The following is a 23,888-nucleotide window of genomic DNA, read 5'->3' on the forward strand; positions in this document are numbered from 1 at the left end:
TAGCTACTCTGACTTAACTGTTAAAGTCGGGCCATCGGTTTAGCTTAGCTTCGCCTGCGTAGCCTAACAAACAGGTACCCAACCTAACCCACCAAGCCGCAACCAGAGTTTTTGTGAACGGGGTTACCAGGCACCAAGACCGAAAAAAATCCGCAGCCGGCAAGGACCAAAGAACGGCCAAGGCTGATTTGGGACAAAAGATATAGCACTCGCTTTTAGCCCAGGCCCAGATTATAGCGGCCCTCGCCCCGACTGGATGTATGTACCCACCTGTTATGCAATGTCGAGATGTGGTCTCGTGCGAATGCTGCGGTACGTTTATCAATCTATTCAGTATGAGATCAAGATGATAAGTGTGGAAGTGTTAATAGTATAGCTATAGATGAATTCGCCTAACCAGATGGAGATCGAATTAATTCCAAATCTATAGTGAAGATGAAACGGCCTTCGGGTCTATGAATTCAAGTCAACCTTTTCAGGCCCGGTTGAGGCATGCGGCTGTTCGGTTACTATACTATTGGTGCTATTGCAATATATACCTTCCACAAGGCTATGACGTTTCCCGCCCGCCTTCCGTCGGCTATCGATCGCAGAAGAATGATTTGTATTATTTATAATTAAGTATCTCACAGAATTGAAAGCCTTTCCAAGTATGTTTTTCTTCGGTTCTTTTCGTTATAAACACAATTCTTTCTTTTTCATTCTAATACATACTAAGTAAAGGTGAGCACCTGACCAGACCGAGAGATCAGCCGTGAGAATGCTATAGTAGAGTTATTAATCTAACTAGCTTCGCTAGCTGTAGCAGAGCCTCCTCCAAACATCTTGGTGATCTAGTCATGAGGCTCAAGCTATCAAGATCGCTCCTTTTAGATCATCTCTGCCTGAAATCAAGGATGGAAGAAGAATAAGGAAAAAAGGATAACTAAACTCCAAGCCTGGGTGTGGTCGGGCATACGGACAATATCAAGCATTACTCCCCCAAAATTGACAAGGCTTTCCCCGCATCCCCACAATAAATCCAAAAGAAAAAGGGCAATCAGTCTCCATATAAATTCTTTCCTTTTCGCCTGCTTGTTCAAAAAAAGAGAAAGCTGCAGGATTATATAGCAACTCTAGCAATAGGACAGGTATATTGCCGGCGCAGAAAGAATGTCTCGAAAAATAACTGGAAAAAAAAAAGGAAATATGTAGAAAAAAGAGAGGGGAGGCTGTCCAAAATCCTATTCAATACATATAAACACCATATCGGACTGTACCCAGAAACTTTAATCGCATACGAAATCGAAAAAAAGTCGAAACTCACATGAGCACACACTTCCCACCATTAGGAGGCTGCGCCGGGTTCTGCGACTTTTCGATTTCTGCGACCAACAACTCGAACGCCTTTGCTACGTTCTCGTTATGTCTGGCAGAGGTTTCGGTCCAAGAGCACTTCCATTCCTCGGCGAGCGCCTTGCCTTCCTCAGGTGATACCTGTCGTTGGATGTGAAGATCGGATTTATTACCGACTAACACGCAGGGGACCCATTCTGCACCCTGTGTTTCTCCGTACTAAAGTGATTAGCTCACATTCTTTTTTTTTTTTCCGTTTTTGATTTCATGAAGACAAAAAAAAAAAAAAGGCTTACAAGATGGTTGAGGATTTTATCTCTAATGACAGTGACCATATCAAACGATTGCCGGGAGGTGACGGAGTACGCTATAAGGTACCCATGGATCCCAATTGAATGTTTCGATTGGAGAATACTATATTCGTCCTGACCAGCGGTATCGACGATTTCGGTGGAGTAATCCTGTCCCTTATATTTGATAACGGTACTGAAGGTGTTTTCGATTGTTGGGTAGTAACTCTCGACGAAATGATTTTCGACGAACTGGACGGTTAGGGAGGATTTCCCTGTTCACGCACAAACAATACCAGTTAATAGATTCCTTGTGGGCATGAAATACTCTCAACATATAGAACATTGAGAAGGAAAGAAAAGAAGAAAAAGAAGAAGAAGAAAAAGAATAATAATAATGATAATAATACATACCAACAGCCCTGCTCCCGACGATGGCAACTTTTCTTTGTTTGACAGCCGGCATCCTTCTAGATTTTCGTTTACTATTATTATCAACTGATTCGGTTTCGCTACCTTTCTGTTCGCCGGTTATCGAGGGAACGGAATGGTGTCTGGTATGATGATGATGCTGATGCTGCTGATGAGGCACCGACGTTGAAGCGACAGATGCTCTAGGAGTATACTCTGGTGGAAGATTTGAATTCGCACCGGGAGACGACTGCTGGTGCTGCTGGTGCTGCTGGTGCTGCTGGTGCTGCTGGTGAATACGAGATATTTCGTCACTGTCGGGACTAGCGACAGAAGCTGGGTTGTTGTCCGGGGTTGGGTTTAGCACTGCAGGCAATCGGGCAGGTCGGGCGTTCGCTGAAGAAGAAGACTGGGTATCGCCTGAATCGCCCGCACAGGCGCAGGGGAAAAGTGAGGATCGTATGGTGGCTCGAGTGAGATTTGGAGCTGCCCGGCTGGGGGGAGTTCCCTCGTTTATACGAATTCTACGAGGTACTTGGAATTAAAGCAGGTAGGTATGCGATCGATATAAGTTTTTTTTTGTTTTTAGATCGAAAACAGCGATGCACGATGAGAGAGATTGTTAAGCTTTCGGAGGCCTCCGGTGACCTGCCGCCCGCTGTTAGATGGGTAGATTCATGTAAGTATGGGAAGTAGATATGTATTGATTGATATATATATATATATATCTAAGAAGCAATCTACTAGAAATAAGAAGGGAGAGGTTATATAATATATAAAAAAGAGGAGAGAAGAAGAAGAAGAAAAGAAAAGAAAAAAAGATAAGTGGCGGGTTGTAGTGTAGTTAAAGAGCTGCGATGGATGAACCCGGAGGAGTTCTTGGTATTGAGCAACTGAATGACGCCAGCCAGACGGTCTGTTATGTAACAACACTCTTCCACAGGACACTATTACATAGTACCGACAATGGATATGAGTAAGAGTAAGGGTAAGAAGTATGGATGTTCGAAAGCATGTGATGATTTATGTGCAATGCAGCCGGATTCACATTCCCACGGTCATTGCATGTCTTATTTATTACTTAAGTCAGTATCCTTACATGTAATAAGTAGTTAAGTACTTATTTGATTTTGATTGTCGGTGCAACATAGCTTGGTGGGTGGACATGGCCATGGCCGGGCATGGACCCTTGCAATGGCGTGCATATTTCCATGTCCGAGCACAGTCAAGGCCTGTTTCTGCTCCATACCATACTTACAATATACTTCCACGTAAACGTTAACGTTTACTATCGATAAGACTTCATCCATTCGAATTCCAGATGCTCCGTCAATAGATATACACATTATATATCTTCGCGTCTGCTCGATTCTCATCCGAATTAGACTCCTTCTAATCTTCGGGTTTCGCGGTATCGAATACGACAACCCGCAAAGATGCCTCCAGGTCAGGGTCAGCCCCAGAGGCGCCCGGCGCAGAACGAAGATGTACGTCTACTATAATCACCACTCTAGCATCGACATGTTCACGAACAGTGATAGCCATCAATTGGGCTTTTTTTAAAGGCTTCGAGCTAACGGTGAAATTCGCATCATAGACGCCGATATGGAGGACAATTGTGAACAGTGTCATCATGGTCATCGCGTTCCAATCCATCTGGAGTCAGTAGCTGTCCCTCTCCAATCCACATTGACAAACTCCTCAAAATGCTTCAAAGACTAAGGAACTAACCCTATTTTAAATTCTATTTTCTTTTTTGGAAAATATAGAAATAGCAGGAACACAGATGGGATGGGTCAAGCCGGGCCCGGGAGCTGCTAACAAAGCTGCTCCCGTCTACCCTGCCCCTCCTCTCGACCCCTCCGAAGCGGACCAGTATGAATATAAAGGTGTACCTGACATGATCTATCCTCTCTGGGAGTTCTCTCAACCGGTCGACATCTCCGTATATATTACCGAACATCCCGGTGGCCTCAATCTCGCAGATCCCGCAATCATCCAGCAAAACCGCGTCTTCCACACCGAAAACTATAAAATGGATGACACCAGCGAAGACAGGGGGGTCAGCACAACCGTTAAATTCAGCGATCATGTTCAACATAATGGAACCCTCTGGGCTGTTATATATGTCCACAAGCACGGAATCACAGACCACGATGCCTCGAACAGCTTTGCACAATATAAATTGCTTACCCGGTTTATGCCGAAGAAGAAGATTGCTAAGGTTAAGAAGCTTTTGGGTGGGAACAAAGACGAAGAAGTCGAGGAGGAGGTCGAATCGGAACCACATACCGAAGGACCCACCGTCGCTACTTATTGGCATCCAAATGTTACAATCAATATAGTCGGAAACACCGGACCCCAACAGTATCCTAGCATGCACCCGGCGATGCGACAACATTATAGCTTGGAAAGAAATGGTGCGCGAGACCAATACGGAAAGAACAGTTGGTTCTACCCGGTTGTCTTTGTCAATGACTTTTGGCTCCTAAAGGAACATATGATGCCAATCAACGAGACCGTCAAGTAAGCTCATTCATTTCAGCTATTGGTATTACACCCTGATCCTAATCTTTATCAAATAGGACCCAAGACTTGCACATTAACGTTTACAACATCCCAAACTGGAAATACAACATCTATGCCTCCATGGACCAAGCGTTCAAGGTACAAGCCCAGCAGAACAATGCCCAGGGAGCCGAACTCGAGGAAGTAAAGCGTATTCTAATCGACACCAACATCTACCTCCTCTCCACTACTATTATCGTCTCCCTTCTTCACACTGTCTTCGAAATGTTGGCCTTCAAGAGCGATATCGTAAGTTCCCTACAATTCAAAATATTTGGAATATCCAGGCACTAATTGATGTGTGCCATATATAGTCCCACTTCCGTAATAAGAAAGATAATGTCGGTGTCTCCTTCCGCACCATTCTTGGCAACGTCATTATGCAACTTATCATCTTCCTCTACCTCATTGACAACTCGGATGGCACTTCATGGATGATCTTGTTCGGTCAGGGGACAGGTATACTAATAGAAGCCTGGAAAATCACCACGGTCGTCAACGTCAGAGTCCGTGAGGCTCCAGGCACTTTACTTGGTTATAAAATCTCCTTCGAAGATAAACACAAACTCAGTGAAACCGAAGAGAAGACGAAGGAGTATGATGAAATTGCGTTTAAATATTTGATGATTGTCGCGGTACCGCTGTTGTTGGCGTACGCGGGTTATAGTTTGGTTTATGAGGAGCATAAGAGTTGGTATAGTTTTATTATCACGACACTTGTTGGTGAGTATAATATCTTCCGTTTTATTTCGCTAGTAATTTTTCTGGGGGGTTGTTGGCTAATGAGTGTAATAGGGAGTGTCTACGCATACGGGTTCTTGATGATGGTACCTAGTCTATATATCAACTACCGTCTCAGGTCGGTGGCTCACATGCCAAGAAAGACTATGATGTACAAGTTTTTGAGTACGTATAGTCTCCTGAGCCAAAGAAAGAATACAATTTACTAACCCTGGCTTTAGACACCTTCGTTGATGACCTATTTGCCTTCACTATTAAGATGCCAACACTCCATCGCATTGCAACCCTTAGAGACGACGTGTAAGTTTTCTTCTATTTTTTAAAACTAGTAGCTAGACCGTGATGAGACTAATATAATTACAGTATCTTCTTCATTTATCTCTACCAACTCTGGTCGTACCGCGTGGACTACAGCCGTGTCAACGAATTCGGCCAGGGAGGTGATGGAGAAGATGATGAAAAGAAGGAAACAAAGGCAATAGAAGAGAAAGATGAGAGCACAAAGACTGAAGTAGAGGAAGAGAAGGAAACAAAAGCGGAGAGCTCGAAGGAAGGTGTAAAACAGAGGAAAAAGAAGTCAGGTTAATGTTATAATGGAAATTGGCGGAAAGGGATGGTTCTTTCTTTTTACCATACGTCGTTTGGTTTGTGCATATATATAGATGGGCAGAGCGTATAAATATATGAAATGGCATAGAAATCATGGAAATTGAATGAACTTGTTGGTCTATCGCGTATGGAGGGTTACACAGGCTAAATGTCCATCAATATAATATATAAGAGCAAAAGGGCCTTTGCTTCGGATGGTTTAACATACGGAAAATAGCAGAAAATAAATCGAGACGATGAAAACCGTTTACTAAAATCCACGAGTCTTATTTAATTGAGAAGTCGCGTGGCAGAAAATACTATAATAGATACGCCTGCTCTGAGTAGATCCGTTGTAAATGCCTCTGGTCACCCTAATATAATTAAATATCTACCTAGGTACCTATATATAGCACTACTAAATTATAAACTCGAACCCTTTCGTCCTTCATACCTTCAATTTCTCAAGAAGCCCCATATCCTTCCTAATACTCCTCCTCTTCACAACAAGTGCGATTTCTCCGAGAGCAAGTGTATTAATAACAAATGCAGCGATGGATGCCCATAATACCATTTGCTGTTCAAAATACATTAGTTATAAACCCCAGGCATGGCAGAGTGACCGATGTTCTTATTGTTTAAAAAGACACTTACATGCATATTACAAGCCGAATCGAAATCAATGCTTGGAAAATGTCTTGTTCGGGCTAAAGTTACACGACTACAAGAGTAACTGTATAAATCTATTTTGGCCAAGTCAGCATGATTTCCATGTGTAATCTGATATCACCACCCCCTCAAATGTAAGGATCTATTGAACGAATATATATGTATATATGAGGCAGAAAAAATACGAACCTTTCCCCTTCTTCAACCCATGATACAATCCCGCCGCCAAACCCCACAATGCCGTAAGAATACTAGTAGCCACACACGAAAATACATCGAACTTGCCATCTTTATGTGGCAGACGACGGCATGTACAACATGATACAACCGTGGTTATGAAGTTTATAATTATTGAAGTTGCGGCGAAGCCAATCATTAGAAATCTATTGATATATTTTTAGATGTTCTTAGTCAATTATTTCTGTTTAAATCAATGAATCGATAGTGTATGTAATAGGACTTACACTGGGAGTGTATACGGCTTCATTGGCCATGCTGTGATGTATGGTGCTGTTCCTGGACGACCACGGCTTATTCTGTGGTATCGTGATTGTTCCCATATTTGGTATGCATCGATTGCGAAGATGACCTAGTTTGATATGTATAAGTTATTTTGGGGATTTAAAATTTAAGAAAGCGTGTACGTACGACGAGAAGACTATTTATCAATTCGATGAAGTGTTAGCGAGTACTTCTTACGATAGGGATATCAATATTAATATATTTTGGAGAACTGAACTATACCTCAATAATAAATTCAGCAATCTAGTTGAAAACCTCAGAGCGCATAACCAGTTTCTTATCTTCTTTACATCATCAACATATTATCAGTTAAGTAGTAATTATCAAATCACAGATACCCCATGGCCAGAAGAGGATTCTGAGAGTATACATACCTGATCCCTCCTCCTCAGCTCCTTCAACTCCTGCCTCTCAAACCCCTCTTTATCCAAATCAATTTCCTCCGTAACCCCCTCAAATTGCGTCTCCAACAAAATCCCCCTCTGAGACTCCATAAACCCGAAGTCATCATCATAAGGCCCACTCCCCGTCGAATAACTCATACTCCCCCCACTACCACCATTCGTACCCTTCCCATCATTACCATTACTATTATTAAGATTCCCTCCACTCCCTCCTGCTCCACCGCCTCCAGAATCCATTCTCCGACTAGTACTGTTCGACCGATAGTACGGATAGGATTGGTAGTAAGCCTGTGAACGGCTGGCGTAGTTACTTCTACTGCCGTTGTAATATGAGGACCTTGAATATGAAGTTGAGTTACTACTATTGTTGGTATTGTTATTGCGCTGTTGTCGTTGGGCTGTGGTGGTGGTGGTATCGCCGTAGATCACGCTGGAGATCTGTTGTGGCTTCATGAGATGTGATCGGGAGGGGGATATATACGTGGGAGTTTTTTTTATTTATTTTATTTTTATATAGTATATATGATGAGAATGGACAAGTTGGTTCTGTAGTCGCGTGGGAGGTGGCTTGAGGTTGTATATGGGGTCTTATTAGGGGGTTTAAGGGCACATGGGAGGTTTGAGGGGGAGGGACTCAATTTCCGCCTCCTCTTCTTCTTCCTCTTCTATTCGTGATACTTGGTCTTTGGGAAGAAATTGGGGCATAAAATCTCCATTAAATGCTTAATCTAACGCATGGGTCCTGTTGGGCCTTGAGATTCTGCTTTGAGGTAGTTTCCGTATGACCCTGAGATTCATATTTCTGTTCAAAGGTTGAACCGAGTTTTTAAGTCCAAGTATGGCCATAGGAATGATGCTATGATTCTAAACGTGAATAAATTTTTTTTAAAAAATAAGATATCTATATCTCGTCTTCCTCATCATCCCAATCGTCCTCTCTCCCAGGTACATACAATATCCTACCCCCAGTCCCACCTTCCTCACTCTGTGCATCAAAGTAAGGTAACACCACCCCTTCCCTATCACTCTTCTGTTTCGCCGTCAACCCCAATGAGAACGTAAGATCACTATCTTCCACCGCTCCTCCACTCCCATTCCCCGAAGAAGAAGCTTCGACAATAGTAGGATTATAAGCCGGATGATCCTCAAGTAATATCAACCTCTCCTTCGACTTTTTAGAAGGCGCATGACATAACAAGAAAAACCACTCGCTCATAGCTCTACCAGACATCCGTCTATGTTCTAGTTCGTATATCAACCCTCGTGATTTATCGTTGATACCACAGGTCTCACACCATCCGGTGTTAGAACCAAGACTTGTCAATGATCCTTCTATTCCTTCGTCAAGTCCAAAACTCGGGGGTGGTAGTGATTTATCCAATGCCCTCTTTTGGGTAAAGATGTGGGAAGGGGAGTAGACAGTTATTAGAGTTGTACAAAGGTATTTTAAAAGATCTAGGGGATCGGGATTGTATGCGTTATTTGTAGATGTAGATATTCGGGGGATGTCGGTGTGGTATGTTGCTATGATTGTGACTGATGGGGCGAGGATTGAAGATAGGAAATAGGAAAGACTCATGTTGGATTTTGCACCTCCTACTTCTTCGCTGGAGATTGATACCAAATGGTTTGTAGAGTCAATGATTATCATATTTTGAACCTTTGTAGGATCTGGATGTCCTCCGCCGGTTGCTGGGGTGGTGGCAGCAATGAGTTCCCGTTGTAAAGCATCCAGTGATTTACCACGGGCTTTTAATATTTTGGTGACATTCTTTGGAGGTCGGAGTGTGGTGAACGAGATGTAGATTATGTTCACCCGTAGTAGCTATATATTCATCCTTGCATTATTAGTGTCTAAAAACTTTTTTTATTTTTAGGTAGTATCTGGTGAATGAAGCCTTTTCCCCACCTTTGCTCGGGAGATATATTCTTCTACTAGAGGTGCAGAGGACTGTTCTAAGCTGTCTAAAATGAGTGTGAACGGTGACGGTGTGCCCCGTTGGGAGAGAAGTCGGGTGCCCAGAAGTAGATTATGGGTTCTGCGGTATTGCACCGTCTTTGCATTGGCTTGTGGTGGGGCCATTATATCATATGGATACCTGCGGGGAGGTCTGATGATGAGGTATGTAACTTTGCTAATCCTCGAAGAAAAGACGTCTGATGTGTGTGAGAGTACTACGAGAGAAGGATGGATCCTATGGGTGATATTGAGACTGAGATGGTATCGATATCGATATCGATACTACTTCTTTTGGGTATTTGAATTTTGGAGCGGGAATGAGTAAATGCATGTTGGATTTTGTTGCAATTTTTCTGGCAAAACTGAGTTGTTTTATCCCCTCCAAGTTTATGTATGCCTCGAAATGGTGCAGGGATTTACTTCCCTTCAACGATGCCACCAATTCTTTCACCCATAAGGGATAATATACCTTGAGATTTCACATTTTAATATTTAATCTAAGCATCTCAAATCTCGAACCTCCCCGAACAAAAAAAGAGAGAAAGAAAGAAAAAAAACCACGGAGGTTGCGCGGGGATGTCATGTCTCCAATGTCCTCCACCCCAGCCGGCTCTGGGAAAATCTGGCTGATAACCTCCGCAACATCCCCACTGGGATTCTCAATTGCCCGACAAGCCCTTCGTAACGGCGATAGCATCGTTGCCGGTTGTTCAGTAGAGGAGTACGCTGCTTGGAAGGACTCCCAGAATGGTAGCCAAAATGCAACAGGTAACAACACAAAGGGGAGGCGAGGTTCGAAAGTTGATGCTGCGGGGGAGGAGATCAAGAGTTTGGATGTTGGATATTTGAGTCGTTTGGGTGGGTCGGCGTGTTTGGTGGTTTCGCTGGCTACGAAGTAGGTAGCCCTATAAAACTATTATAATATAATGCTTTGGGGATATAGGTTTGTTATATGATCTATACTAATGGAACTTTCCTTAGAAACCTTACGTCCTGTCAGGCAGCTTTGGCTCATGCGATTTCGACGTTTGGTCGTGTGGATATCCTCCTTAGCTGTACTAGCCATAGTAAGTCTAAATACACTCTAATCAGTTATCCGAATTGGAAGAGCTTCTCTTTTATTGATATAATAAACCTAGCATACTACGGGTCCATAGAAGAAACCAGCGAATGGCAGGCCCGCGAACAATTCGAAGTATCCTACTTCGGAACCATCAACATCGTCAAAACCATCGTCAAAGACATGCGAGAAAGAGGTACAGGAGGCCATATAATCTGCCTCACAAGTCTAGCCGCACAAACAGGAACACCGGGTTTATCCCTCCTTACAGCGGCACACCACGCCGTCGAGGGTTTCACAGAGGCACTAGCTTTTGAAATAGCACCATTCAATATCAAACTAACTAACGTCGAACCTTCAATCATGACATACTTACTTACAAACCCCGTTAATTTACCACCGGAAATTCCAGTCGATGGACAAGAAGTAAATAAAGAAGACAGGATTATCAGTGGAGACGAATACGACGACGATGATGATGACGAACACTTAACCCCGCGAACAGGAGCGGGGAATGTCAGACGATTGTTAGAAAAGGTTACACTCAAACCTGATAGTGGTCTTAATACCCCCAAAGACGTGGGGGATCCCGTATCCTCGGATATCGCTGCTCCGTTTGCCCGAGTACTACGGTACCCGAATCTTACGCCGAATGCACAATTGACTTTGGTAGCCGAAACTACTAAAGTAATCATGGCCGTAGCGGGAAAGGATAATCCGCCTGGCCGGATAATTGTCGGCGGGGAAGACGGAGGGGAGGACGGCGAGGGTGGGGTACAGAGCGTTAAGGAGAGAATGAAAGCCGTGAGTGAAGAGCTTGAGGAGTTTTTGGAGTGCGCTATGAGTGTGGATGTTCCGAATGCTGTTGTTGATGAGCAAGGAGAAGATGGAAATCCGCTATTGCTTTGATTTGTCTTTACAGTTATTTTTTCTTATATGCATGTTCGCACGATATCCATTTGATCTTGGTAACCTGTTATTTTCATTACAGTATACTACTGCGATGCTAGGCTAGATATAATTGGATGTTCATAAATATATCCATGAAAGTTTTTCCCGCTGTTTTTTTAAATTATAGTTTTTCTAAAAACAAAGCAGTTATAGCCCCGGTACTATTGCAAACCCCGAACCGACTTTCCGGAGTAATATCCCCCTACACAATAATCCAAGCCCTTTCACTTACGCTGACCATAAGACTTGGTAGCGTAATCTCCCTTGTAGACAATGAGATCCTCGGGCTTGTAGTCATGTCGGCCGCTCAAGTAGCTGTCAAGAATGGCTTTAGTGCCATCAGCATATCGCTTCTGAGCATCCAACGATGTTCCAGACATATGGGGAACTGTTAACACTAGGAGTTAGCCCTGCTTATAATTTATATATATCGGATAACCAAGTTTTATTTACCCATAGCATTGCCACCACCGAACGGGTTAAGGGCGTATCTAAGTGGGTGCTCCTTTGGAGCTGGTTGAGGGAACTATGTGCAAAGCTTATATTAGTATTAAGTAATCTTAAGTGATAAACGGAGTACGACTTACCCAAACGTCACCACCATATCCTCGAAGATGGCCAGACTTGACAGCCTCAGCGACATCCTCCTTGACAACAATGGCACCACGTGCGGTGTTAATGAGCCACGATCCAGGCTTCATCTTGGAGATCAAATTCTTGTTGAACAATCCAAATGTCGATTCGTGGAGTGGGCAGCTGGGAGTATGCATGTCAGCAATTATACTCTAAATATTCCTTTAGAACCTGTATTGATACGGAGAAAACTTACTTGATAGTGACAACATCGCACTGAGAAATCATCTCCTCGAGGCTCTCAACACGACGGCAACCAATCTCCTGTTCGACTTGTGCGCTGAGTGGCTGGTAATCGAAGTAAAGCAATTCCTTGCAATCAAATGGCTTCAATCTGCGGAGCACACGCTCTCCGATTCTGCCGACACCGACGGTACCAACGACCTTGTTTTCAAGATCATATTCATCTTTAGCGACAGCAGCAACTTCCCAGTCGCCGCGTCTGATTTGTTCATGAGCTGGGACGAAGTTCCTGACGAGAATCAAGATAGTCATAACAACGTCTATATTCGTAACCCTGTTAGCACAGTCTTAATGTACTAAAGTTATCTTCATAATATACGTACGTTCGGCAACGCTGACGACGTTGGATCCAGTGACCTATTTAACCTCGAGTAAGTGTTCGTTCGTTTCGAAAGGATAGGTTAAAAGGCTACAAACTTCGGCAACAGTGACACCGCCATTTGTCTTATTAGCAGCATTAAGATCAACATGATCAGATCCAATTCCTGCAGTGATAGCAAGCTTCAAGTTCTTTGCCTTCGCAAGACGCTCAGCAGTAAGGTATCCTATATCGTAATTAATAAACTTCCAAATAATATCTAACAAAAAAAGGAAATTTTTAAAAGAGGTATCTTACCAGGATGGAATGGAGTAGTGATAATGACTTCTGCGTCTACTAGTTCACGGTCGAAAGTCGAATTCTCGCCCTCCTTGTCAGAAGTGGTGATCAAGGTATGTCCTTGATCCTCCAACTGTAATAATTTTTCATGGTTAGCCTATTCCCAAGCTAAAAAGCCAAGGTAGAAATTAGAATTGGAACGGAGACTAACCCATTTTCTGATTCCAAGTTCATTCTCAGTTGTTCCGAGCAAAGCTGGGACATCCTTCGCATGGCTTCCACCCTACAACATCAAGATCAATTAGATATCACCTTCTCCCCACAATTCTCAAAAAAAAACCAATACAACTCGGCACTCACATCATACAAAACAGCAAGAACTTTGACCTGAGGTTGGAAAGTAGTTGTTAGTGTTCTGCTTTGAACGTTGAGCAATGGCCGTCGATATGCCGGTGGGGCAACACGGGCACCCAATCTAGAGGCTTGGAAGGCCGGTCTGGCTAAACAACGCGCAAGTGCAGCTCGGGATACCATTTTGAAGATTTGGGTTACTAAGAAAAAGTCTAAAGAGAAAAGTATCGATCGAAAGGATTCCACGTCCTGTAGGTCGGTATATATATACGTCGGCTTGGTTGGGTGATTGGCTGGCTGAATTGCTCTGCACTGACTGTTACTAAACCGGGCTACAATGGATTCTCAATCCGGCTGATGTCTACCTGCAGCTATTGTGGAATTCCGTAGACGGCACCAAGCGGCCAATGGACAGGAAAAGGTCAGCTCATGATCCTAGCTATTCGCCGTCTTGTGAACACATCTAGTGTTCCTAGTTCTCAAGGGTCCAAGTGAAATTCCATCAATCGCAAGCATTTGACCTCAAATTAACCATTGTAATCGAGAGAAAGACCAAAGCTAAAGCCATTGGCTAGCTGGGACATAGCTCCCATCCCTGGAATTGGATCCCTTGCTGCCCATAATGAGCTACCATGGAAGTCTCATTCAATGTTACATAGGAACTTCCGGTGGAAAGCCGCGACGGACCAAGAAGTGAGAACTTCCGTGAAGGGTCCCTTGCGTCTCTCCGCGCTGGTAGTCATAGTGCAGTGGAAGGTGCATGGTCGAGTTCATAAGTTGTACAAGTACAAGTACATGTACCGTATGTTCGACGCTGCATAGGGCACTAGGCGAAACTTGGCACCAAGCCTTTCATTCTAGGATCCCGTGCATCCGACAGGCTAAGACGTCACGGCAGATGCGAAATGCGGGGTAAACTGGACCAGGGTCTAAAGAAAGCCGGGCGGAGTTGGTTCGGGGTGGGACTTCGGAACGGGATGGGAATTTGGGAACTGCAATTGCGTATGCAACCTCGTGCGAGATCACAAATAAAAAAATAAAATCAAATAAAGTAAAGTAAAATAGAAATTTATAAAAGCGAAACCTCCAAGGTAGATTATCACGAGAGGATGAGACAATCCATTGCGACAGCCAGACGCTAGGGAACAACGGATGCAACGAATGGAATTGGAAAAGTGGAACTTTGCGGGTAAGGAGTTACGATATTGAATATCAAGCTTGTTGTATTTTGCGAACGGCTTGGCTAACAGCAGCATATGCGATGGTTAATCAATTGAACGTACCTTCGATGTTCGATGTAGAATCAATTGAATACTGAACTCGAAATTTCAATTCGTCGGTCTTTGATATCGTGAGCTATTTCGAAATTGGAGATCATTCACTGCGGGGAACAGCCTCTTTTATAATTATATTACCCCTCAGCTAGCTAAGCTAGCTCTAATCGACACAATCTCACCGTTCCTCGATCCGATCTCGAATCGATACATGGAACCGATGAAAAAATCAGTTGATCTATTCCTATTTCCCTCATCCAAGCCCCTTCCGAGCCAGTTACGAATTTCTATCGATAATATTTATAATAGTGGAACCCCTCAGCCGGCAGCCCGAAGACATCCTCGGTAGGTGATGCTGGCAGAAAAGCTTGTATCCCTGGTACCTCCTTCGATCACCAACTCCATTAATCCGCATTAGGAAAATTATCGTGTTCGTGTATATGCGGCTGGCCGTTTTGATAACGGTTAGTCGTACTACTGATATGGTTGCCGCCTTTAGCCGCGCACGTATATACGTATGTCTATGATAAGTTCTTGTCTTTGTAGACGATAGTGCGGGGAAGCTTGGATCTAATGAGGGAGTTCCGTGCTGTGGCTGCTCATATTTATCTTATTTGACTTTGCGGGGGAGTCATATGGAATATTAGTCTAAGCTCACATTCATTATTCTTTACTCTTAGTTATATCAATTTATAAATTTATGAAATTTCTATCCAAGTAAATCGTACCTTTACATCGACCAGCGCGTATAACAGCCATGATCAATAAATTATTGCAATTTTTTCTAAGGAAAATGAATATATAACACCAGGTACTGACTATAACCTATCTATAATATCGCATAACCCTATCAATTGAACGTCAAAATCTAAGCTGGAAAAGAGGGGAATGTATATATATCACTATTTGTGTTCGGGATCCTTATACGCCATCTCAATGAGTGGTCCAAATTTGAGATCGATAACACGGGCTGTCATCCCACGCCTACTTGGAGTCTTCCTGTCCGAGCCTCCATGAGCCTTTTCATTTGACTTTCCAGGGAGATTCTCTGGTTTTGGCGACTTTTCGTTCGGATTTTCATGAGTCTTCTCATTCGACTTCCCAGGGACTTTATTTGGATTCGGCTTTGGTGCCTTCTTATCGTCTGAGCCACCGGGAGACTTCTCATTCGACTTCCCCGGTACTTTGGTTGGACTCGGTTTCGGGGCTTTCTTGTCGTCTGAACCCCCAGGAGACTTCTCATTTGATTTTCCGGGTACTTTAGTTGGATTCTGTTTCGGACCCTTCCTATCATCCGGATTGCCATGCGTCTTTTCATTCGATTTTCCAGGTATTTTATTTGGATTCGGCTTCGGGGACTTCTTTCCGTCAAGCTTGCCATGAGCTTTGTTATCTAATTTTCCATTCGTCTTATCGTTTATCTTAGGCTGCTTTGGCGCTTTGATATTCTCGCGTAGCGACTTAATCTTCTCCCCGACGGCACCCTTAGACGGCTTCGAAAGTTGATGGAATCCTTGTCGAATAGTAGCCTTGCTTTCCGCGTCGAGTCCCTCATGGAACGATGATGCGTCTCCATGGAGTAATTTCCCAGCTCTCTCGATTCCCAAAACGAGACTAACCTTATGCCTGATACTTTTTTCGTCGGCGTCCCCAGTGGGCTTATCGGTGGAACCAGTAGATGCGTATGGGTTGTAGTACGCTATTAATTTTAGTTAATGTTAGAAATAGTATTCATATAATCCCAAATAATGAAATTAAGTCTTACTATAAGGTTTATAGTCATCAGAACCATCGAAGTTGTCGATGATCTCCATGGTTGTTAAATGCTGCTGGTAGAGACAGTCACTGATATCCTTCCACGGGGCTCCGATATCGACAAGTTGCTGGCAAGGATCGGTAGCTAATATATATGCCAAACCATCCATTAATTTAGTAAAGTCTCTTTCCAAAAAGTCAACTTTAAGGATCGTGAACTTACAGCTGCTTCCGCCATCTGGAGTTCCAGTATCGTCGCCTCCATCATCCTCTCCGTCCCCAGAATTAAACCCTCCCTTCCCTCCACTGCCACTTTTGCCTCCTTTAGCCCCTTGGGCATTCTTCCCGCCTCCCTTCTTATTATTCTTCGATTTAGAAACCCCAACTGCTACACCTACAATTATCGCAATGACTATCACACCAGCCACTACGCCAACCACAATCCAAAATGTCTTCTTCGCGACCCGTCTCTTGATCAAGGGAAGGTAGATCGAGTCTTTTGTTGGTGATTTATGAAAATTTGGTGTTGGATTAAAATCTGCTGGTGCGGCCTTCTCGACGTCCGTTCCAGCATACTGTGGAGGCTCCAAGCTCGTGGATGGGACTGCCGCATAGGATTGATTCCCATGATAGGGAGTCTGCTGGTAAGAGTTTTGCATTTCTTATATATTGTCTCCTCTCTAGTTCGGTATGATAGGAAAGAAATGATGTTTAATATAACGTATTCCCAGGGTATCGATATCAAGAGTAGACCTTTTTAAAAGTGCCATACTGCGAAATATATATCGTTCCCTGAGCATAACAATACAGTCAAATCGATCAAGCCTTAATTAATTTTCGATACCAGGATATACATTTGCACAACATTTCCATGCGCCAAACTGCGCCTTCCCGCCTCCAAAATTAAACATTTCCCACAAGCAGGTATCTTTTTCTCTCTTTCACGTACAACTAACAGTTTCCCCCCAATAGACCATCTTCAGCCCTTCCTTGGTATCCAATAACTACCACTTCCCCCCCAAACCCAACGTTAAAATATTCCTGCATGAAGTAAAGTGCGTTGTGGATAACTTTACCACATTTGTCCCGCCAAGTACGGTTCCAACAGGCTTTAATCCAGCGTAACCACACTCAGAAAAACCACACTCACCACCACCACAACCACAGCCTCAATTAATTCCAGACACGTGCAGTTGAACAATAAACCACGGCCTATCAGGGAATTGGGGGGTAGAAAGACCTGGTACCGGGATCGAAATTCCTCAAGAAGCTTGTTTGAGAGCTTTCGGTCAAGGGTACACTTAAAGTATTGCAACATTGAGTCCTTGCATGATCTCGTCCCGTACTTGCTTCCATTATTTGTCACCCTTTGAGCTTCTTGCATATTGTGTGCCAGATTATAATTGGTCGCCCCCTCTTCTTTTGATATCGCGATATCGTAATCGAAGTACTGGGAAGGTATTGCATTCTGTTTATAGGCTGAAAAAGAATTCAAGAGTCATAGTTGATTGGGGACCTAGGATACATGACAATGGCGTGTCTGAATATGCTACGAAGTATCTATGGTACCGGCTTGTCACTTCGGTCGAGAAGAATCATGCTGTGTGAATATGCACTCTTTCGCCCACTGAGTTCGACAACCCTATTATTCAAGAAGCAAATGCCACCGAGGCCAAAGGTTGATGAAAACGATATTGAAGAAAAGTTCCTTAAGGGCAGGTATGAATGAACGAACTACCCATTTTTGTTAAAATTTTAAATTTCTTTCCCGAGTATTCTCATGATTGTCGAGATAAACTTACTAATTCATTTTCACCAACGCCAGCGGTCCGGGTATGGTATTTCCTCATGATGCAGATTATATCGAAGAACAGGTATCTAACAAATAACAACTTTTGATTAACCAGGCGGCCAGAAAAGTATGCCCTGAACAAATCCACAATATTTTATTGCTCCTTCTCTCTTCTAACACCTAGTCAAGTTGTAGGTACACTTAGACCATCAATAATAATGTATCTAGATCTATATTCTATATATATTACTTTATCTACAAGGTCGATAGCAAAGACCCGGCTAACATCCTCAAACAGAACAAAACCTCCTCGGCCGTCCAACTGCGCCATATTCCCACAGGTATAGTCGTGAAGTCACAAGAAACCCGCTCTCGCGAACAAAACCGGAAAATAGCACGCCAATTACTTGCGTCTAAACTCGAGGACATCGAAAAGGGAGAACAGAGTCGGAACAATGTCATCAATGAAGTTAAGAAAAAAAAGAAGGCTAGTAAGCGGAAGAAGAGTTTGAGAAAGTATGTGCTCTCTGTTGGTTGAGGGGTATATTTATGGTATTAAGGAGTTTTAGGGATTAACTGTGATTTGAATTGGCATAGGTACCGGAAATTAGAAGAGGTAAAGGCTGGAACAGCAGGACAGATCACTGCTGGGGATGATGTTACATCTGCTGCAGCCGGAGAGCTCGAAGCGGGCGAGGAAGATGAACCCGAAGAAAGTGACGATGAGGAGGACGACGACGACGGGGATGATGATGGACATGATGAGACTAGTCATGGCGAAAGCGACGAGGAAGAGTCGCGGGTTACGCAAGAGCAAGGCAGAAAGGGTGACTCCAGCGAGTCATAGCCGGGGTAGCTGACTTTTCATACCATTTTCCTACTAGTTAGGGACACTAATTCCTTTATGTGGGTATTCGGCGGTAAGAAGTTCCATTCAGAGTGGCGTGGGAGTTCTTTGAGAACGCAGTCATCTTTGATTTGACCCTACCCTAGCGATACGAACGTTCCACCATCCCCATTATCTTTTCCGTCAGGTCTATCTCTAAATGAGGATGAGAGGGACGCCACTAACCCTGCATCAGCAGCGTGATGCAGAGAGTCCTTTGTTTTCTCTCTTTTTGTCTCTTTCTGAGCCTCCTTTTTACTAGCTTGGGACTGGACGCTGGTGTAACGGATGAGCGTCACAACGAGAACAGCTATAATTGCAATAGCAATCTTTTACAAAATGTTAGAACGATATCCTCAGCCAATAATAATTGTTCAATTAGTACCACTTACCAAACCTCTCCTCGTTGTCGTCCACCTCAAAGCCTCAATCTCGCTCCTCATATCGCCGTTAAGCAATATCGTCAGCTTGTAGTTCAATTCTTGGATCTTGATCTCCATGGCCCGCTCTTCCTGCCGTGTTACTATCTTCCGATCATTGAACAGGCTCGATACCTCATCTTTCAGATTCATCAAATCTTCATTCAGCTTTTGCTCTAGTTGTTCATAGTCATGTTGTATTTGCGCCCGTTCTGTCCTTGTCTTTTCCAAAGCTGTACGCCTAGTAAATTCTGTTTCTGTTTTTAACTCAGAACAGGCGGCTCGGAAAAGATAATTCTCCTATGATCCAGATAAGATTCTGTCAGTATTTTTATTTGAAATAGAGGTCTTGCGGATAGTACTACATTTTCCGACTTCGATTTCGTCACCATCGATTCCTTCGCCTTATCTAGATTCACCGACAGCAACCCTCTGATAGCCTTCATCGCCACAACTGACTGGCCGTATTTAAGTCCACCATTCTCCAACTGCTTTACCATGGCATATGTGTCGAAGTTATGATACGGTTTTGCCAAGGTCGGGCTGATAAGAGGTTCTTTCGGAGGGCCCAGAGGGATTGCCGCCGGCTGCTTCCCCGAACTACTAGACGGGCCGGGCCCTTGGCCTCCAGTACTTTTAATTATCGGTGTAGTTTTACTCCCCGGTTCTTTTACTGTTGCCGTTAGCTCATCCAATGCCGATGTGTCCTTCAGGCTTTCCGGGATGTAATTTTTTCCAATGTCGGTTTTGTCCGATTTTTGTGTATCAGTCGGCGTAGTAGGCACCTTCTTCGCAGCACTTTTATCATTATCTTCAGTCTTCCCTTCCGCCGACGCTGATGCCTTTGCCGGGGTCTCAGGCGTCTTCACAGGTGCCTTCTTGACTGGAGAACTAGGCGGTGGCGGTGGCGTCCCACCAACAAGAACAGTATCGTCCCTCCTCAGGCCCATTGAGTCCTGTAAAGTTCCCAAGCATCGTCTCTGAGCTGCTACCGACCTGGAAGTACCAGGATGCCGTGATATCGAGGCAAATGAGCACCGTTGTGCCCGACTCGGGTATGTGCCGATCCTCGTCCGAACCGCATGTTTACAGCAAGAAGCCGTCCCGCAGCTCCGCGCTGTCGACAAGAAGCTCGGATAGAGAAATGTAAGACGGGGGATGGACATCAAGGGTGTAGCCTATTCGTTGTTTTTTTTCCCGGATAGTATGGAAAGAGTTAGAGAGTTTTGACGGGTTTGAGGAGGTTTGTTGTTGAGGTTTGGGATACTAATGTCATAGGAGCTTAGGGTCTGCGACACGAGTATGTGACATCGTCATAGGGCCGAGGCTCAAGGGATGTCACGCCAACACATTTTCTTGCAACAGTTCACCTTGCATACGTACGACGAAAACCCAAAAAGTTGGTCTAGGATGGTCGGGAAACCCCATTCAATATGCTACGCTAATGTAGATGAAGAGTATATTTACAGGAGGGTAAATTTAGTGAGGCAATTGTTACCTATTGAAAATACTAGTGCTGATCAGTATTGCCGAGGTTCATGCGCTGGTGGGTTTAAGTTATTAAAGATATGGACTTGAATTCTATGCAACCGCTTCTGTCGACGGAGCCACTACGGGGACTTCAGCGACTGTCTTCCGAAAGGGAGATTGACGTTGGTAACTCGATCCTCGTAGTCGTCTTTTTGCATATCTGAGAAGAAGCAAGCAGCCCGAAGGGGTTATACCCTCGATTCTTCTCGCCTGTCCAATTGATTCTGGCTTGGTTGCTGTAAGAAGTGCTTTCTCTTCAGCAGAAAGTGGAGTAATCCTGCAGAAAGAAGTATCAGTACTTTATAATGCGCCAAGTGACGTTCGGGGGGCATATAACTTACAGGTTATAGTCTATGTCGGGTGGTAGAACTAAGTTCTCGTCTCTTTCAAACTCCCGAATATCATCTATTTGCTGCTTGATATACGGCGCATATGCACCCTCGATGTTTATCCTTTCCCTAATCCTCTCCGGGTATTTATTAAGCTCTGGAAATACCCCTAGGAACGAATCAACATTCAAGTGATTCTTCCTGAGCAGGTCGAAAGCAGTATTTTTGAAGGCATCCTGAGAAACCTCTATACCCTTTTCAACCCATTTCAGGGCACCGAGTTCTAGACTCTTCAAAGTTGACCTAACCTCATCCATCATCCCAGTCTCAGTCTGGAAATGATCCCACCTCTTTTCACCTACGACACCGAAATGTCTTCCCTTCTCGGTAAGCCGTACATCGGCGTTATCCGATCTAGCAGACATTCGAAATTCGGATCGAGCGGTGAACATTCGGTAAGGTTCGGAAACTCCTTTTGTGATTAGGTCATCAATCATAATTCCGATGTATCCATCAGAGCGAAGCAGTGTCATTTGCGGTTTATTCTGCGATGATAGCCCGGCGTTTATACCGGCTATTATGCCTTGGGACGCTGCTTCTTCATATCCCGTCGTCCCATTGATCTGCCCTGCTAGGAACAGTCCCTTGATAACCTTGGTCTCAAGTGTAGCTCGAAGGCTTCGAGGATCAACGTAATCGTACTCAACACCGTACCCAGCCTGGGTCATAGTAGCTTTCTCTAACCCTGGGATGGTTTTTAAAAGCGCTTCCTGAATATCCGCGGGAACGGTCATGCTAATTCCATTAGGATAAACAATGTTGTCATCATATCCCTCAGGCTCAAGCCATATTATATGTTTATCCTTATCAGGGAATCGCATGATTTTCGACTCCAAAGAGGGGCAATACCGTGGCCCCTTGACTGTTTCACGTATATGTATTGACTTATCCAAATTTGCTCGGACTATCTCATGACTTTCGGTAGTTGTGAAGGTTTGATAGCAAGCCAGTTGTTTCTGCACCTCGGAGTTAGCTAATCATAATAAAGAAGCACTAGCCTACTACGGGGGCTTGCGTACTTCCTGTTCAACTTGCAGATTCATGTAACTGAACGGAACGGGCGGATCATCGGCGTATTGAATGTCAAGGCGAGTATAATCAATAGTGTCCCCATCGATCCTCGGAGGTGTGCCTGTCTTTAATCGTCCCAATTGGAACCCTGCCTCTCGTAACGACTCACTGATCCCGTACGATGCAGCTTCTCCCATCCGCCCAGACGGAAATACATCCAACCCTAAATAAAGTTAGAACAAAGTGCCACCAACTACCAATTTTAACCACAATCAATTACCAATGTGAATCTCCCCACTTAGAAAGGTCCCAGTCGTGATGACGATATGCTTGGTATATATCACCTCTCCGGATTCGAGCTTAACACCCGTAATTTGCCCATAGTGGCCCTCACTATTGCGAGCGAAGCTTTCATTCTTGTCGATGACGATATCCGCCACAGAGCCCTCTTTCAGCGTTAGGTTCGGATAGTTAGAGAGCTCTGCTTGCATGTGCTTCTTGTACAGCTTCCGATCGATTAATGCCCTTGGACCCTGTGATTTTCGGAAAGTAGCTCAGTACTCTTGCCATATATAGTTTAGCTGCATCCGCCACACTGACCCAAACCGCGGGACCTTTACTCCGGTTCAGCACCCTAAACTGGCTGCCCGCTTTATCTATAGAATCAAATCAGCCACAGGAGCTCGACGAGCTTCAGTGGACGGAAATCTTACCAACTATCCGTCCACACAATCCATCTAGTGCATCGATCTCTCTAATCATTATACCCTTTCCAATACCGCCAAAACTCGGATTGCAGGAGCAAACACCAATACTAGATAACTTCTGGGTTACAAGGGCGGTTCTCGCGCCCGCTATAGTAGAAAGACTGGGTCAGTATTCTGAGACAATGTCTCAGATCCCAAGAAAGTACTAACATCGTGCAGCGGCGGCAGAGGCTTCACAGCCAGCGTGTCCACCTCCAACAACCACAACATCGTAAAACACCCCCGTCGTGCTAAATCGCTAGTTAGCGCAAAAACTTTCCACTTTTCAAATAAAAAAACAAAATTATGAAAAATAGAAAACAAAAGGAACGTCAAAAAAAAGAAATCAGTGGAAGAAAAAAGGCCAGAGAATATTAGAATTAAATAGGATAGATGGTTTTATTAAAACAATAATATTAAAAATTATTAAAAAATATATCAATATTAAAATGTAACTCACCTGTTCTCAGAAACACATGTAGCTAGATTTCGTCTCGTTTGAGAGATGTATTGGGGAAAGGCCGCTCCCTGTTTGTATGTTCGAAAAGCAGCTCGAGATAAGCGTGAAGCAAGCATTATTGAAAACGGAACTAATAGCTGCGGACCTCGATGCAATTAGGTAGCATAATTTGCGGTCATGAGACCGTGAGGGAGAGAAAAGGAAAGGGAAGGGGAAAAAAAAAAAGGGCCGTGATGGCCGCCTAAGCTTAGTGGATCCGATGACCTTTTTTTTTTTTTCTGCTCGCCTCTAAATAGGTACCT

At 44.0% G+C, this 23,888-nt stretch overlaps 10 protein-coding genes across 10 annotated transcripts; 3 read left to right on the forward strand and 7 right to left on the reverse strand.

Moving 5' to 3' along the window:
• Window positions 1-1,302: 1,302 nt before the first annotated feature.
• Window positions 1,303-2,091, reverse strand: AOL_s00215g525 (uncharacterized protein; the record flags this gene model as incomplete). The annotated part of the gene is made up of 3 exons (XM_011129727.1): window positions 1,303-1,539; window positions 1,632-1,900; window positions 2,040-2,091. 3 exons carry the CDS (start codon window positions 2,089-2,091, stop codon window positions 1,303-1,305), a joined length of 558 nt encoding a protein of 185 aa, XP_011128029.1.
• Window positions 2,092-3,472: 1,381 nt separating this feature from the next.
• AOL_s00215g526 (uncharacterized protein) lies at window positions 3,473-5,931 on the forward strand (the record flags this gene model as incomplete). Its single annotated transcript, XM_011129728.1, has 8 exons — window positions 3,473-3,523; window positions 3,634-3,697; window positions 3,806-4,562; window positions 4,622-4,853; window positions 4,919-5,327; window positions 5,400-5,510; window positions 5,567-5,645; window positions 5,709-5,931. The coding sequence occupies 8 exons, from the start codon at window positions 3,473-3,475 to the stop codon at window positions 5,929-5,931; spliced, it is 1,926 nt and encodes a 641-aa protein (XP_011128030.1).
• Window positions 5,932-6,381: 450 nt separating this feature from the next.
• Window positions 6,382-7,981, reverse strand: AOL_s00215g527 (uncharacterized protein; the record flags this gene model as incomplete). Its single annotated transcript, XM_011129729.1, has 5 exons — window positions 6,382-6,510; window positions 6,588-6,676; window positions 6,792-6,985; window positions 7,067-7,191; window positions 7,499-7,981. 5 exons carry the CDS (start codon window positions 7,979-7,981, stop codon window positions 6,382-6,384), a joined length of 1,020 nt encoding a protein of 339 aa, XP_011128031.1.
• Window positions 7,982-8,429: 448 nt separating this feature from the next.
• AOL_s00215g528 (uncharacterized protein) lies at window positions 8,430-9,611 on the reverse strand (the record flags this gene model as incomplete). The annotated part of the gene is made up of 2 exons (XM_011129730.1): window positions 8,430-9,353; window positions 9,438-9,611. The coding sequence occupies 2 exons, from the start codon at window positions 9,609-9,611 to the stop codon at window positions 8,430-8,432; spliced, it is 1,098 nt and encodes a 365-aa protein (XP_011128032.1).
• A 458-nt stretch (window positions 9,612-10,069) lies between these two features.
• AOL_s00215g529 (uncharacterized protein) lies at window positions 10,070-11,457 on the forward strand (the record flags this gene model as incomplete). The annotated part of the gene is made up of 3 exons (XM_011129731.1): window positions 10,070-10,383; window positions 10,470-10,555; window positions 10,628-11,457. 3 exons carry the CDS (start codon window positions 10,070-10,072, stop codon window positions 11,455-11,457), a joined length of 1,230 nt encoding a protein of 409 aa, XP_011128033.1.
• Window positions 11,458-11,723: 266 nt separating this feature from the next.
• On the reverse strand, window positions 11,724-13,507 carry AOL_s00215g530 (uncharacterized protein; the record flags this gene model as incomplete). Its single annotated transcript, XM_011129732.1, has 9 exons — window positions 11,724-11,887; window positions 11,953-12,025; window positions 12,087-12,255; window positions 12,329-12,635; window positions 12,699-12,732; window positions 12,793-12,920; window positions 12,992-13,106; window positions 13,185-13,256; window positions 13,334-13,507. 9 exons carry the CDS (start codon window positions 13,505-13,507, stop codon window positions 11,724-11,726), a joined length of 1,236 nt encoding a protein of 411 aa, XP_011128034.1.
• A 1,993-nt stretch (window positions 13,508-15,500) lies between these two features.
• Window positions 15,501-17,012, reverse strand: AOL_s00215g531 (uncharacterized protein; the record flags this gene model as incomplete). Its single annotated transcript, XM_011129733.1, has 3 exons — window positions 15,501-16,297; window positions 16,364-16,498; window positions 16,577-17,012. The coding sequence occupies 3 exons, from the start codon at window positions 17,010-17,012 to the stop codon at window positions 15,501-15,503; spliced, it is 1,368 nt and encodes a 455-aa protein (XP_011128035.1).
• An 872-nt stretch (window positions 17,013-17,884) lies between these two features.
• AOL_s00215g532 (uncharacterized protein) lies at window positions 17,885-18,992 on the forward strand (the record flags this gene model as incomplete). The annotated part of the gene is made up of 4 exons (XM_011129734.1): window positions 17,885-18,072; window positions 18,179-18,227; window positions 18,444-18,661; window positions 18,743-18,992. 4 exons carry the CDS (start codon window positions 17,885-17,887, stop codon window positions 18,990-18,992), a joined length of 705 nt encoding a protein of 234 aa, XP_011128036.1.
• A 137-nt stretch (window positions 18,993-19,129) lies between these two features.
• Window positions 19,130-20,400, reverse strand: AOL_s00215g533 (uncharacterized protein; the record flags this gene model as incomplete). The annotated part of the gene is made up of 3 exons (XM_011129735.1): window positions 19,130-19,360; window positions 19,424-19,750; window positions 19,816-20,400. 3 exons carry the CDS (start codon window positions 20,398-20,400, stop codon window positions 19,130-19,132), a joined length of 1,143 nt encoding a protein of 380 aa, XP_011128037.1.
• A 631-nt stretch (window positions 20,401-21,031) lies between these two features.
• AOL_s00215g534 (uncharacterized protein) lies at window positions 21,032-23,702 on the reverse strand (the record flags this gene model as incomplete). Its single annotated transcript, XM_011129736.1, has 8 exons — window positions 21,032-21,257; window positions 21,322-22,325; window positions 22,389-22,603; window positions 22,661-22,913; window positions 22,981-23,036; window positions 23,094-23,234; window positions 23,298-23,377; window positions 23,587-23,702. 8 exons carry the CDS (start codon window positions 23,700-23,702, stop codon window positions 21,032-21,034), a joined length of 2,091 nt encoding a protein of 696 aa, XP_011128038.1.
• Window positions 23,703-23,888: the final 186 nt, after the last annotated feature.

This window comes from Orbilia oligospora (assembly GCF_000225545.1).
Source record: "Orbilia oligospora ATCC 24927 unplaced genomic scaffold scaffold00215, whole genome shotgun sequence".
NCBI classification, from domain to species: Eukaryota; Fungi; Ascomycota; class Orbiliomycetes; order Orbiliales; family Orbiliaceae; genus Orbilia; species Orbilia oligospora.